This window comes from Melozone crissalis, unplaced genomic scaffold (assembly GCF_028551555.1).
Source record: "Melozone crissalis strain CALT ecotype California unplaced genomic scaffold, PUWL_Pcris_2 ptg000002l_1, whole genome shotgun sequence".
In the NCBI taxonomy this organism is placed as follows: Eukaryota; Metazoa; Chordata; class Aves; order Passeriformes; family Passerellidae; genus Melozone; species Melozone crissalis.
The window spans coordinates 12,569,512-12,581,595 of NW_026535780.1; the positions used below are offsets into that span (position 1 = coordinate 12,569,512).

Sequence of the window (12,084 nt, forward strand, 5' to 3'; positions counted from 1 at the left end):
GCAGGGTCACAAGGCAAGCCAGATGGCTGCAGGCACCCAAGAAGGTGGGAGAGCACGGAAGACAAAGTTATGGCAATGTAAGCAAGATGCTCTCATGTCCATCTCTGTTAGATGGGGATTATATTACTTCAAATGATATGTCAGAGTTCTCTTCCTTGATGTAATGCTTAATGAAGCCTCTAGAATCTCTGCTGCAAACAAAAAATAATTCACCACTCAGGCACCACAGGGACATGAAAGGTGTGCAAGTCGCCTCTGTAAGCATCAGTATCACCCTGTTGAGTGTTGCAAAAGCTTCCCACACATGGCCAATTATACTCCTTTGTGGAGTACTCATAACTTCCTTCCCAAAAGCTGCAGATGAAAAAAACATGGCACTGTCAGGTTTCCCTGGATTCCTTCTTCTCTGGGTCACACAAGGAAATACTACACTTGTTTTGCTGAAGGGGAAAACAGGAGGCCAGTGATGTTTAAATGGCCAGAGGTGGGGTTGAAAGCTTGGGTGGAGCCAGACAAACCCCACTGTTTTGCCTGTTGGGTAGCATTGGGTTTTGGACGTGTAGAATTAATGTTTTGATGGTCACAGTGTGCATGCACACTGAGACCACATGACTGTCAGATGGGTGAAATGCCAGAAAGACTGGTATTGTTCTGGGATTGCAGTGCTGAGGAGTTACAAGTTTCCAGATGATTGCACTGGGTGAAAGATTAGGTCACTTGCATCTGTGAAGCCAGCGTGAGGCAGCAGAGTGGGTTGTGTGTGCAACTGCAGCCCTGCTGGAGCCTTTAATCAGCCTGGTGAGTGCTTACACTTGGAACTGTAGTCAGGTTTTCTCAGTCTAATTCTGATCTCCTGGAACAGTACCTGATACAGTACCTCCTCTAGCTCAGCCTGTACTGACAGCTCAGCTAGAATGGGGTACTTTTTTATACCTTTCTGCAGTAAAACACTGACACGTTTGACATATCTATCATGCTTTACTGAACTTGTGATTATAAAGGTAATTTACAATAAAGCAATTAAATAAACAATAAGTTAAAACACAATACATTTATACATAGTATTTCAAAGGGCTCAAAAGACTATCTGGTTCCAATACATAAAGACTTTAAAACAACATTAAGAACCAAAGTGTATCCACGCCTATACTTATCATTGTAACAAGTGTTAAGACTCCCAACGATGTACATTTTTGGTTACAGTCCCTGTATACGCACAAGACCAGTGAAATGCTCAAGCAATTGCACAATTGAGAAGAGCACTACATGAGACAGGCACGAACAATGTGCTGGAAGCTGCCTGGGGAACACGGGTTTTATCTCTAAATTGAATTGACACTTGGGACAACAAATGGAAAGCGCTAGCATGCTTTCTGGAGCACAGGTGTGATACCCTAAGGGAAGGTTAGTGCTGCCTAGAGAAATACCCCACCTTTCTCCAGCCACTTGTTCCTTGTGCATCTCGCACTACCCTTGAGCCAGTGCCAAGTACTTGTACATTTGCTCAGTGAACCATCCAGGGAGAGGGACTGAACTTAATCCTGGCTCAGCAGTGGAATATGAAAGAGCACTAGGCTTGAATTCCTATTTCTCTGGTTAGGTTCACTGTGCAGATGTGCTGGTACCAGAAAGTCACCAGCACAGGGGAGAGACATGATGCCTGGGAGGAGGAGGACTATTTCTGTAAGCAGCAGTAGTGTTAAAAACATCTTGTGGAAGTAAGAGGTTCAGCTTATTTTTTTTTATTTTGAAACAAGGAACATGTTTTTAACTGATTTATAGTGCAAATTAAATAGTCAAAAGCAAAGGATGGACTCTGCCAGAATATACAGTAATCTTTTATAATCCATCTCATCCCTCCTTCTCTCTGCCTCAGCCACTTGGTGCCAGAGTAGACTTTAGGTTTTGATATTGAAGGGTGTTCGGCGTAAAGAGTGCAGGGCCACCAGGCAGCAACCACGAAGCAATGCTCCAATATTGTAAATAGGATCTGTTCCTCCTCTCTGAGTACTCAAAGCCCACAAAATAGTTGGTACAACAGGGGCTGCTACAGCCAGAAGATCCCCGAGGAGACTGCTGCTCCAGTATCTCCTCTTTATTCCTGTATTAACAGACTCAAAGGCTTCATCATCATGAGTTTCTGTAAAATCAAGTTCTTTCATGAAACGGTTTTCATTAACTCTGTGCTCCACCTTCCTGCATGGAGACTCCATAGGAGACAAAAGGATGGCAGAATTGGGATCACTTGGGGTTAAGTCCACTATGATACCAGAATCACTGAAGCTTCCAAGAGAAAATTCACCCAGATCCTTCAGTGAAGAAGGTGGGCTTAGGGGACAGGTGTCTTGAGCTCTGAAGATGTTTTGAATGAGCTGCTCCACATCCAAGCTATATGGCACCACGTCAGTCTGGATGGCCTGTTCCACCATCATACTGCTTTTTGCTTCTTCTTGGCAATAAGTTAGTTTTCCATCCAGAATGATTTCAAGCATCTCTTCATTTACAGCTGCACGGAAGGGAGCTGGATCACTCAACTCAGAGGTTGTGGTGGTCAAACTCTCTCCAGATGAGTCAGTCCCAGTAGCTCTGTCCTCACCAAGAAGCAGATCACTGTCTGCCACCTCCTCCAGACCTTGGTCCTCCATGATGGGGCTGTCTGGCAGGGTGGCACACAATGATAACAGCTTCCCCTCTGAGTCGCTCGCATACTCCAGGCACTGCTCATCCCTCACAGAGTGGTTCTGAGCCATCTCCATGCTTTGCAGCAAAGATTCCAGTTTCTTGTTTTGAATGTTTATGTCTGTGAAGTATTTCTGAATTTTTTTGTCTTTCTCAGCCAAGCTATTTTTCATGCTTTCAATAACCTGCTTAAGTTGTTTAATTTCACTTCTTGCTTCCTTTAAGGCTAGCTCTGCCTCCACACGATTGCACTCTTCTTCAATCCAGTCTTCCCTCATCCGTCCCAGCTGAGCTTTAAGCTCTTCTATTTCTGTTTCCCTGTAGCAAAATAAAAATGATGTAACACTTCTGCTGACTGCTCACCTAAAGTCAGTATGAGGCCCCACCACACCGTGATGGCTCTGCTGCTGAGATGCTCCAAGAAGGAAGCAAATTTCTCCAGGTGCCATTTGTGACCCCCTCTGAGAAAGCCAAGATATGCCAGCTGATTGCTAATGGGAGTCACTGACCTCCCTACAAAACCAGCGGCCTTGTGGGCTGTGCCATAATCCTGGACAATTTGAGGCACAAGTGGTGACCTCTCGCTCACATCTAACCACTGTAGTGCTTAAAACCTCCCCTACTGCCTCACCCTGGAGCAAATGGGAAACAGCTGCCTGGATGCATCCCTGCTCCTGCCAGCAGCTTGTCACATCCTGCCAGAGCCAAGTGGCCTCAGACAGCCACAGAGCTCAGGTCTGCAGGCACATGGCTGGCTTTTCCGGCAGGGAGCCAGAGGCTGCTGCAAGGACATGCGGAGCAAGTGGGAGAGAGGGGACTCCTATGTCAGTTCCAGTCCTTGCTGATGCAGAGGAAGAGCACAAGGTCCCTGGAACTCTGTCTTGGGCTCCATTCAAACAGCCCTTTGTGACCCCTTGGGTTGTCTGTGCTGGAGACCCAGCTCTCAGAGGGCAGTTTTAGTAAGAGACATCTGCTACTGTGTAATGCATGTTGTCACTTCTTTGCTCAGCATCCACACAAAGGGCTGTTGTGAAAATTTCAGCATGTAAGTGACAAAAACACAAATAGGCACGGTGGTTTGGGTATGAACTATTCTTTCACTGGGGAAAAGGAGGATATTTGCAGTTCTACTTCACTGAGAGAGGTAGAACAGGACACTAAGGTAACACATGCTGGCAAGTAGAAACTTTCTATGTATAAAAGGTCCCAATCTAAATAAGACTTGTAAAAAGTTGTCCTTTAAAAGCATTTTATTGTGAAAGTTCCAAGAAGGAAAAAGAGCTATATTTATAAATAATTCATTGTTTTGCATCCCCTTAGTACACTCTGAAACCTGAAATACTGAAAACAACCTAACCAGACTAATTGTATTTCAATTTTCTTAATGGAAACTTCATTGATCAAGAAATGAGTAAAGCCACTCAGGATTCCCACCCCTAAATGTTCCAAATAAAATCTTTCTGACTGATTTCTGAAGTGAGGTTTACCTTTCTTTGAGTTTGCTTTCAGATTCCTTCAGCTTGGTTTTCAAATGTCGCACTGCCACTTCTTTCTGCTGCAGAGGAGTCAAATACTGCTCTGGGTTTTGTGGCTTAATGCTGTGATTGTCACCACAAGAATTGTATCTCCCTGACCGCCTGAAAAACCCCAAAACAAACCATCACATAACATCACTCTTACAGTTCTTAAATCCTGGCAGAATGAAAAACATCTTGTTGATGGATAAATGCAAAACTTGACTCATCTGGGGCTCCTCGGTGTCCACACAAGTTACTTCACCTTTCAAATCAAAGTACTTGAGGAAACAGCTGATTTGTAGCTATAGTGCAAGATTTACTATTTATTGTACTTGGCTTCAGTGTCATTACGTCAAATGAGGCTTTTAACTTTATTTTGACTTTACAATACCTGGCCATTCCCTCACCCCAAATGGGTGGTGTGCCCAAGAACAGCAGGGGAAGGGCACCCATCTACAGACAGCCAGGCGAGGCAGCCCAAGGAACAAGTTCAGCTCCACACAGGATTTATAAAGCTGAGCACACTGAAATCCACACTCATCCTGTCTAGCTCTGGGTGTGTATATTACATGCTCAGTCAGCCAATACACATGTACATTGGCTGCTCAGTGACTGGGAGCGTGGGCAACAGCAGCAGCATGGTGGCCATTTCTTCTCTGCAACACATGTCACATGCTCTGGCAGGTGTCTGTATTCTTTCCTTACAGGAAACTGCACTCCTTAGGGAGGTGCCTAAGGCTAGGTGGGGTGAATTTTCGCCCAAGTGCATCATGTTTCCTACACTACCCCACCCAATTCTCTTTGAAGTGAAAAGAAACCCTACAACAAACAAACCAGTAAATCCTCATAAGAACTGATGGCATGAAATAGCCTGCCTTGGAGTGAAAACCAACTGCAAAGGACTTTGACTTAAAGTAAACTTGAATTTTACAGTGCTGAAACAATAAAGCTTTTACATGGTATGGAGAATCTTGCTGACTGTTAAGTCACCTATATAAGGCATCATAACTATGGTGAGGAGCAAGATGACCCGCATGGCAACTCCTACAGCTGATCCCACACTACAGTGCAGAGAGTGTGTCAATGTACCCAACACCAGGAGGCTGAAACACAGACTTGCCTCATCACTGGACTGCTATCACTTCCTTTGTACGAGCCTGAGTTGCTGCTGCTGGCTGAAGAAGCCCTGTAACTCTGATGGATGTTAGCAGGACTCAGATGGTTTTTGCACAGTGTTGATGAAGCATCCTTTCCATGTGAAGAAGGTGGACTGGCTCCAGACTTGTAGGATGAGGATCCATTATTCCGACCATAAGGACCACGACTGGAGAAGAACCAAAACGGTGAAAGCATTATTCTCATCACACAACCCATTATATGTCTTATTTTATACACAAAGTTCTCTAAACAATAAACCAGAGAGATAACTGTGAGTGGCTGGAAAGAAATAAAATTCTGACATGATCAGCAACTGCATGTTCTTTCACTGGCAGGGGGCTCTCAGTCTGAATTATGTGTTCTAAGAAAATCTCAGCCATTTTACATCTCACTGTGGACAGCACAGTTCTCAGTGACTCCATCAGATCATCCATGTTCCCTGAATCTTTGACTCGGTTAAGTAAGGAGAGGCCTGTGGTCTGGACTAATGCCAAAAGAACCACACTGCAGCTTTCCCTGGCCAGGCCTGCAGAGTGGTGCCTGTGCACGGAGGGTTGCTGCAAGAGTGCTTTCATGCTCCTCGGCAAGCAGCCTGAGGGATCACAGTGTGCAATGAAAACAGATTTTGTTGGGGCCACTGTTCTTTTCTGCCTTTGGCATACTGGGTGCTTCATCTGTCATGGTCAACTATTCATTCACTTCGATATAGCTTGAGCCCCATGGAGAGCAGGCTGAAAAAGTATTAAAAGAGACAGAGGAAAATACAGTATTTTCTTTTTTTCTTCCAGTTTTTCTCATACATATTTACCTTTCTTTTTCCATTCTTTATAAAAGAATCTGTCAACTGTGTGTGCTTGAAAGTAATTGGCATCCTCCCTGCCTGACAGCTGCCCAAGGGCTGGAGTGCTCTGAGGCCAGCTTCTCGGGATGTTTCCCTTTCCTGCTCACTTGGTTTGTCATCCTACATGACTACACTACCACCTTCACTTTCCCATTGAAGTTGTTCTTCTAAATGGTAATGAAAGGGCAGGCTTAAAAAAAAAAAAAAAAAAGTCCAAACAAAAAATACCAGAAAAAGGCAAACCCAGCCAGCAAAAGAGAAGGCAGGAATATAAAAAAATCAAATACCACAGAATTATGAAGCAACATCTCTTCTTTAAATTGTTTCAATTGGTTTTTTCCCTTCTCAGCAAATGGAACAGTTTATAAGGAACAGATGGTTGAGTGGCTGCTGCGAACCTTCATCACACTGCTGTGGTTTGGGTGATTTTGTAATTATTTTACAATGAAGAACAGGACTGTGGTTTGTGACAACATGGAACTGTTTCATAGCAAGAACAGTTAAAAAAGAACATATTGCAAAGGAGATATCTCTTTCCACTTCATACAGTGTATCATCAACTCTGGTGTGTGGCAGAACTCGCAGAGACTGTGCTTAACATAGCAGGGCATCAGAAGGAGCCTTATTACAGAGGACTTCTGTCCAATACAGGATGTCAGTATGCTCTAGTTTAAAGTTATATTAAAATGCCCAGTAGTATATGAAATGACACAGAAGCTTACTGAAATTAAGGTGACTTTAGGGCTTCATATTACACTTAGTACCATTTTTTCCCACAGCCAGTAACTTTACTTGTTGAATGCAATCTAGAGGGAACTCAAGTAGTGTTTATGTTTCCCAGAGTCTCACGATACAGAGAGGAAAGAGCTCTCAAAGCCTCACTCTGACAGCCTCTGTGTGCCGGGGCACACCACAACCTCCAGGATGCCGGTGTGACTCAGGCACATGGGTACCCTGCTGCCACCCCAGCCTGCCTGCCAGCTCCTCCACCACGGGCAGGAAACCACTCCTGTCCCTGAGAACTCCCTCCTCCTGCTCCACAAAATGTAACCAGCAGGGATTGCGTGGGCAGAACACAACGTGTGCTGCTCCATCCCAATGCCCCTGTCTTCTCAATCTGCGTGAATTTGCAATTCACAGATGATAGGGAGAAATCTTACAAAAATCTTTCATGAAAGGTTCACTTAGACAGATGACTATGATATAATTTTTTTTTAAAAAAACTGCCCATAGGCTAGGCAAGGGTATTTCAGAAAAAAAAATCCAACATCAAAGGCAATACTGTCTACTTCTTACAACAAAAAATAAGATAATGATCTGGAAGGGTGTAAGCTCAGCTGACAATTTATGACAGAGATAAAACAAATTAAGACTAAAAGGTTTAGGTTAACTGGTTAGAAATACTTCTGTTAATTAGCACACCCAGCTCTCTCTCCACTCCAGCCAATGCCTTTTCTGCCTTACCTGATTCTATTTCCTGTACTTGCCATGAATAAACAAAAAAACCCCCAACAGCTGGCTGATCTGGCACACTGACAATTTTTGTGCACTGAATACAGCATTTTTTTCTTTCTTATATTGCAGTTCTTACCAGTGTGCTACAAACAGCCTTGTGTTAACCCAATTGTTTTAAAATGCAAGACCTTACACAGTAGTCTATCTTTGCGCTAGCAATATCCAGGAAAAATTGTTTTGCTTACTTGCGAGAAAAAGAAGATCTCTTGCTTCCAGCAGCCGACATATGGACTTCAGGTGCTGAAATACTGCCTGTGCTGCTTGAAGAGCTAAAATCAGCTTCACTGCCTGGAAAGGAAAAGGAAAGAGTAAAAACATGGAAATTATAACTCAAAGACTGTTTTCAAAATAACAGTGAATCACAAGCATCCTTCCTTTGTCTGTTCTGGGTGAATTTCAAAAGTTGCATGGATTTTCAAACATCCCTGGGGACAGGAGATGGATTTGCTCCAGATTTTCCCCATTTCTTCAGAACTGGCACTTCAACAAGAGCAGAAAAAAAAACCATTTGGACAACAAAACCCTCACACTACAGAAGCCATTTTAGGTCTCAGACAGGAACACTTGTTGTGACAACCTGTTTGCTCCTCACAGACACCGACAGACGAATGAGGCTGCTCACGTGGCTCCTTCAGGAGCACAGTGATTAGGAACACACCACTGTAAGTGGGTATTTCTCATGTTTTAAACCATGCAGAAACACTGCTTCCTGCTTCTGTTTTGTTTTCTCAGATAACATAAATGTACATATATATATATAGGTACAGGCTAATGGTAAATCTACATATTTATCTACACGTGTATGTAGAGTTTCATGTGGTACAGAAGCATAGTGAGGCAGTTGTAATAATCTTAAAATAATCCAGTAATCACATGTAGGTCTCAAGTGCTTCTCAGGTACCAAGTCATCTGATTACTGATTTTTTACGGATCACACCTTTTATTTGACAAGCTCCTGCATATACAAGGAAAACTGCTCTCATTTTGCTAAGGCAGGTAGATGTACTAAGAAAGTCTTATCTGCTGGAAGAAAAACACACCAAAGCTTTAATTTTTTTTCCAATCTGTCAGTCTAATGGCAAGCATCCTATGCCATACACATGTCTCATGCTGTTGAGCCATAATAGTGAATGGTGACTTTAGCTGAGGGGATGGAAATAACTCTCCAACACTTTTTAAGCAGCTGATCAAGCACAGCATTTCTTACCTGGGAATTTCTGGATGTTATCCCATAGATAGACATCCCCAAGCCAGAAGCTGCAAACTTGCCATTTTTGCTATTTTTTCCACACAGGAGAGATGCAGCTGGAGCCACCATCATCTGCTGCAGCTAGACCTTCTAGTCCTCAATCTCTCTTAAATTCTACACAGAGCTCATGGTGAAAGGTGCATCTTTCACCCTGAACACCTGAGACAGGGGAAAGGCTTTGTCAGAGCCTGGTTTCACAGCCTTAAAGAGGCTGAGACAGCCAGCAACCATTCTCACATAGGGCAACACTTAGCAACCGGCCTTAGGATAAGGTGTGAATGGATTTAACCCAGTACTTTCCCTACCTCATGACATCTGAGACCAGCCTCTATTTCTCTGCGCCTCTGCATCAGCCCATCCTCAGCCCAGTTTCAAAGTGCTCAGATACAAAGCTTAGCTCTTCAAAAGGGGATCCCAGGCACCCAGCTCTAGCACCTCTAACCAGCTCCATACCCAGTACAACGCCCCTGAAAACCGGATCCAAGCCACCACATCCACAACCAGATCAGAGCTGTGTGCAAACTTGCAAGGGGAGGAAGGAAAGCAGCAAAGCCACTTGGTTTCAGAGAGTATTTACATCATGTTTACAGATGTAAATGTGAGTGACCTTCCCCTTGGGAAGCAAAATGATCGTGGGACATGATATTCCAAGATGCAACAGTTTTCCTGATCAACAAAATATCCCCATCTACAAGACTAATGTACAATCCAAATAACCTCATGGTATCACACTACACCCAAAACTACTTTTCTAAAAAAGACTCAAACAGGTAAACACATCACACAGATGTCATACCTCTGGTGTTCCGGTCCCCAAAACATCTCTGTGCTTGCAGGACACCAGCAGCTTTCCCAAGGCAAGTCCTGGCTGCGGCACAGAGAGCAGGAGCCCTAGCCAAGGTTCATCTCTGGGTAAGCAGATCACATCATAATCAGATCTTGCTATCGAAAGCATTGCCGAGTAGCAAGGCTTAACAGCCGCCTCTCCCTGACCTGCCTGGCTTGGAGCACCAAGAGCTGCAAGGCTGGGCACTGCTGGTAAGAGCCAGCACTGCCTGAAAACACAACCACACCATCAGCAGAGCTTTCTGAAAGACTGAACTGCATTTGAGACCAGGAACCGTGTCTGCAAAGCATGAACTAACCTTTCTGGCCCCAGTTCTAATAACAGCTACACACAAGCTTAACACTTCACACAGGAGACTACTTATGTTTAAAATTAGGCATGTGGCTATTTATAGGATCTTTGAGAACATTTTATAAGTTAAAGGGGTCACTGCTTGTAATGGTTCCAAGTGTACAAATGATGTTCAAACCAGTTTTGTGCGTAGCAGAGTTTGACAGCAATGTTATTAGGAGAATTTAAAAAAAATCTTTTCCCATTTGGTAGATATCTCTGAGCAAAATAACATAGCATCTATCCATAAAATACCCACTGCAATATTGTCCTGGGTAGGTGTGACTTCTGTCTTAGAAATATCTTAATAAAACATGAAACTCGCTGGCTAGCAGCAGTGCAGGCAAGAGCTGAACACGGCCTCTCGTTCTTCTAATGCCATTCTCCAGGCTGACAGCTTCCTAAGGATGACTCTTGATTATTTTTGTCACTGTGACTATGTAATGGCAAAAATACACATGTAAGCTCTAGAACAGGCCATTAATTTAGTGCTAACAATGAAAGAGACTGATATTTCTCAACCCCGCATTCCTTTGTCCTAACTGGCCGTAACTTGTTTAGCTCCAATAAGACACTTTTCTCTTAAAAGGACTCTTACCCCCTCCTGCAAAAGATGCTACACGTTGAGTCACCGGCTTCAGCAGCATGTCATTTGGAGCTCACGCATTCCTACTCTTGCAGGCTGCAGCCAGCAGTGTCCCAGCCCATGGAGCCAGCCCGGTGTCCATGCTGGGCAGCCCGTGGTCCCCGCCCGGCAGCGGGCTCCGAGCAGCACGCCCACGCTGGGGAGCAGAGCTCTGCACTGCTCTGAGCAATGGCAGGAACAGCACAGGGATGGCCAACCAAGCACCGTCACATTTTCCAGGGTTGCTCCTTGCCGGGAATGGGTATCTGAGAAGCCAGAGAGCAATCCTGCAGAGCCCAGAGTTCTTTACCGCTCGGGGGGCTGCGGCACCGACCTGAGAGCGCTCTGCAGGCAGCATCACGCTCTGTGCTGCCTTTTCGCCTCCTTGCTGCCCTGACAGCACCGCGACAGCCACTGGGCTCGGCTGACACCGAAGGGAGTCCGTGCCAGCTGCGGTGCTGCCTCCGGCGAGCCGTGCGGGCAGCGCCGCCCGGGCAGAGGCGCACAGTGGCCACGGTCCGGCAGCGTGTGGCATCTGCCACCACTGCTCGGGGAGCTCACGCTCTACTGTCGCAGCACGGGATCAACTGGGACACTCTTACCAATGTCTCAAGGGCGTTTCCCATGCTGCATCCGATGCAGTAAGAGATTTGGGGGCGGGATTGAGGAGCGGGAGAAGGAGCCGCCTGTGCGGGGGCCGCTCCGCCTCCGGCTGGCACGGCCGCGTGTTTATCGCAGCGGCGCAGGGCGGGGAAAGGCCTCACCTCTGACTGTATCCTCTGCCCTGCCCCAGCCACTGCCCGAGGACAGCAGCGGTACAGCCCCTCTTAAAGGGAGTGTCTTACCCCTTCCTGCAAAAGATGCTACACGTTCAGTCACCAGCTTCGGCAGTACGTCATTTGGTATTTATACATATACATATACATATACATATACATATACATATACATATACATGTGGTCATGTACATGTACACGTACATATACATATACATGTGGTCATGTTTATGGAATTAAAAGATACATTTTCTACACCAGAAACGATCTAGGAAAGAAAACTACACTGTTCACATGCACTAAAAAATGAAAGAAAAAGAAAAAAAAAAGCTGCAGAGAAGCAATGAAATATTGCTTTAACAATCCAGGCTTTTCTTCAAATAACACTCTTAAAAATGACGTATCTTTATATGTATATCAGTCTTGAAGTAGAGTTTGCATATAGCCAGTGAAACAGAGCTGTAAGAAAAACAGTGCTGACAGAAAGAGCTTGTCCTCAAATTGTAAAGCATTTAAATTTGCTGACTTTTATTGCCTTCAAAAGCAT

At 44.8% G+C, this 12,084-nt stretch overlaps 1 protein-coding gene across 1 annotated transcript in view; it reads right to left on the reverse strand.

The window, feature by feature from the left end:
• Positions 1-958: 958 nt before the first annotated feature.
• The window catches only part of SYBU (syntabulin), a 40,112-nt gene continuing 28,986 nt past the window's right edge, over positions 959-12,084 (reverse strand). Inside the window, exons 4-7 of the mRNA XM_054274284.1 lie at positions 7,896-7,998; positions 5,317-5,520; positions 4,167-4,316; positions 959-2,997 (exon numbers count right to left, since the gene is read on the reverse strand). Of these exons, the coding sequence (XP_054130259.1) occupies positions 1,899-2,997; positions 4,167-4,316; positions 5,317-5,520; positions 7,896-7,998 (1,556 nt within the window). The 3' untranslated portion in view covers positions 959-1,898. The remainder of the gene's footprint in view (positions 2,998-4,166; positions 4,317-5,316; positions 5,521-7,895; positions 7,999-12,084) is intronic.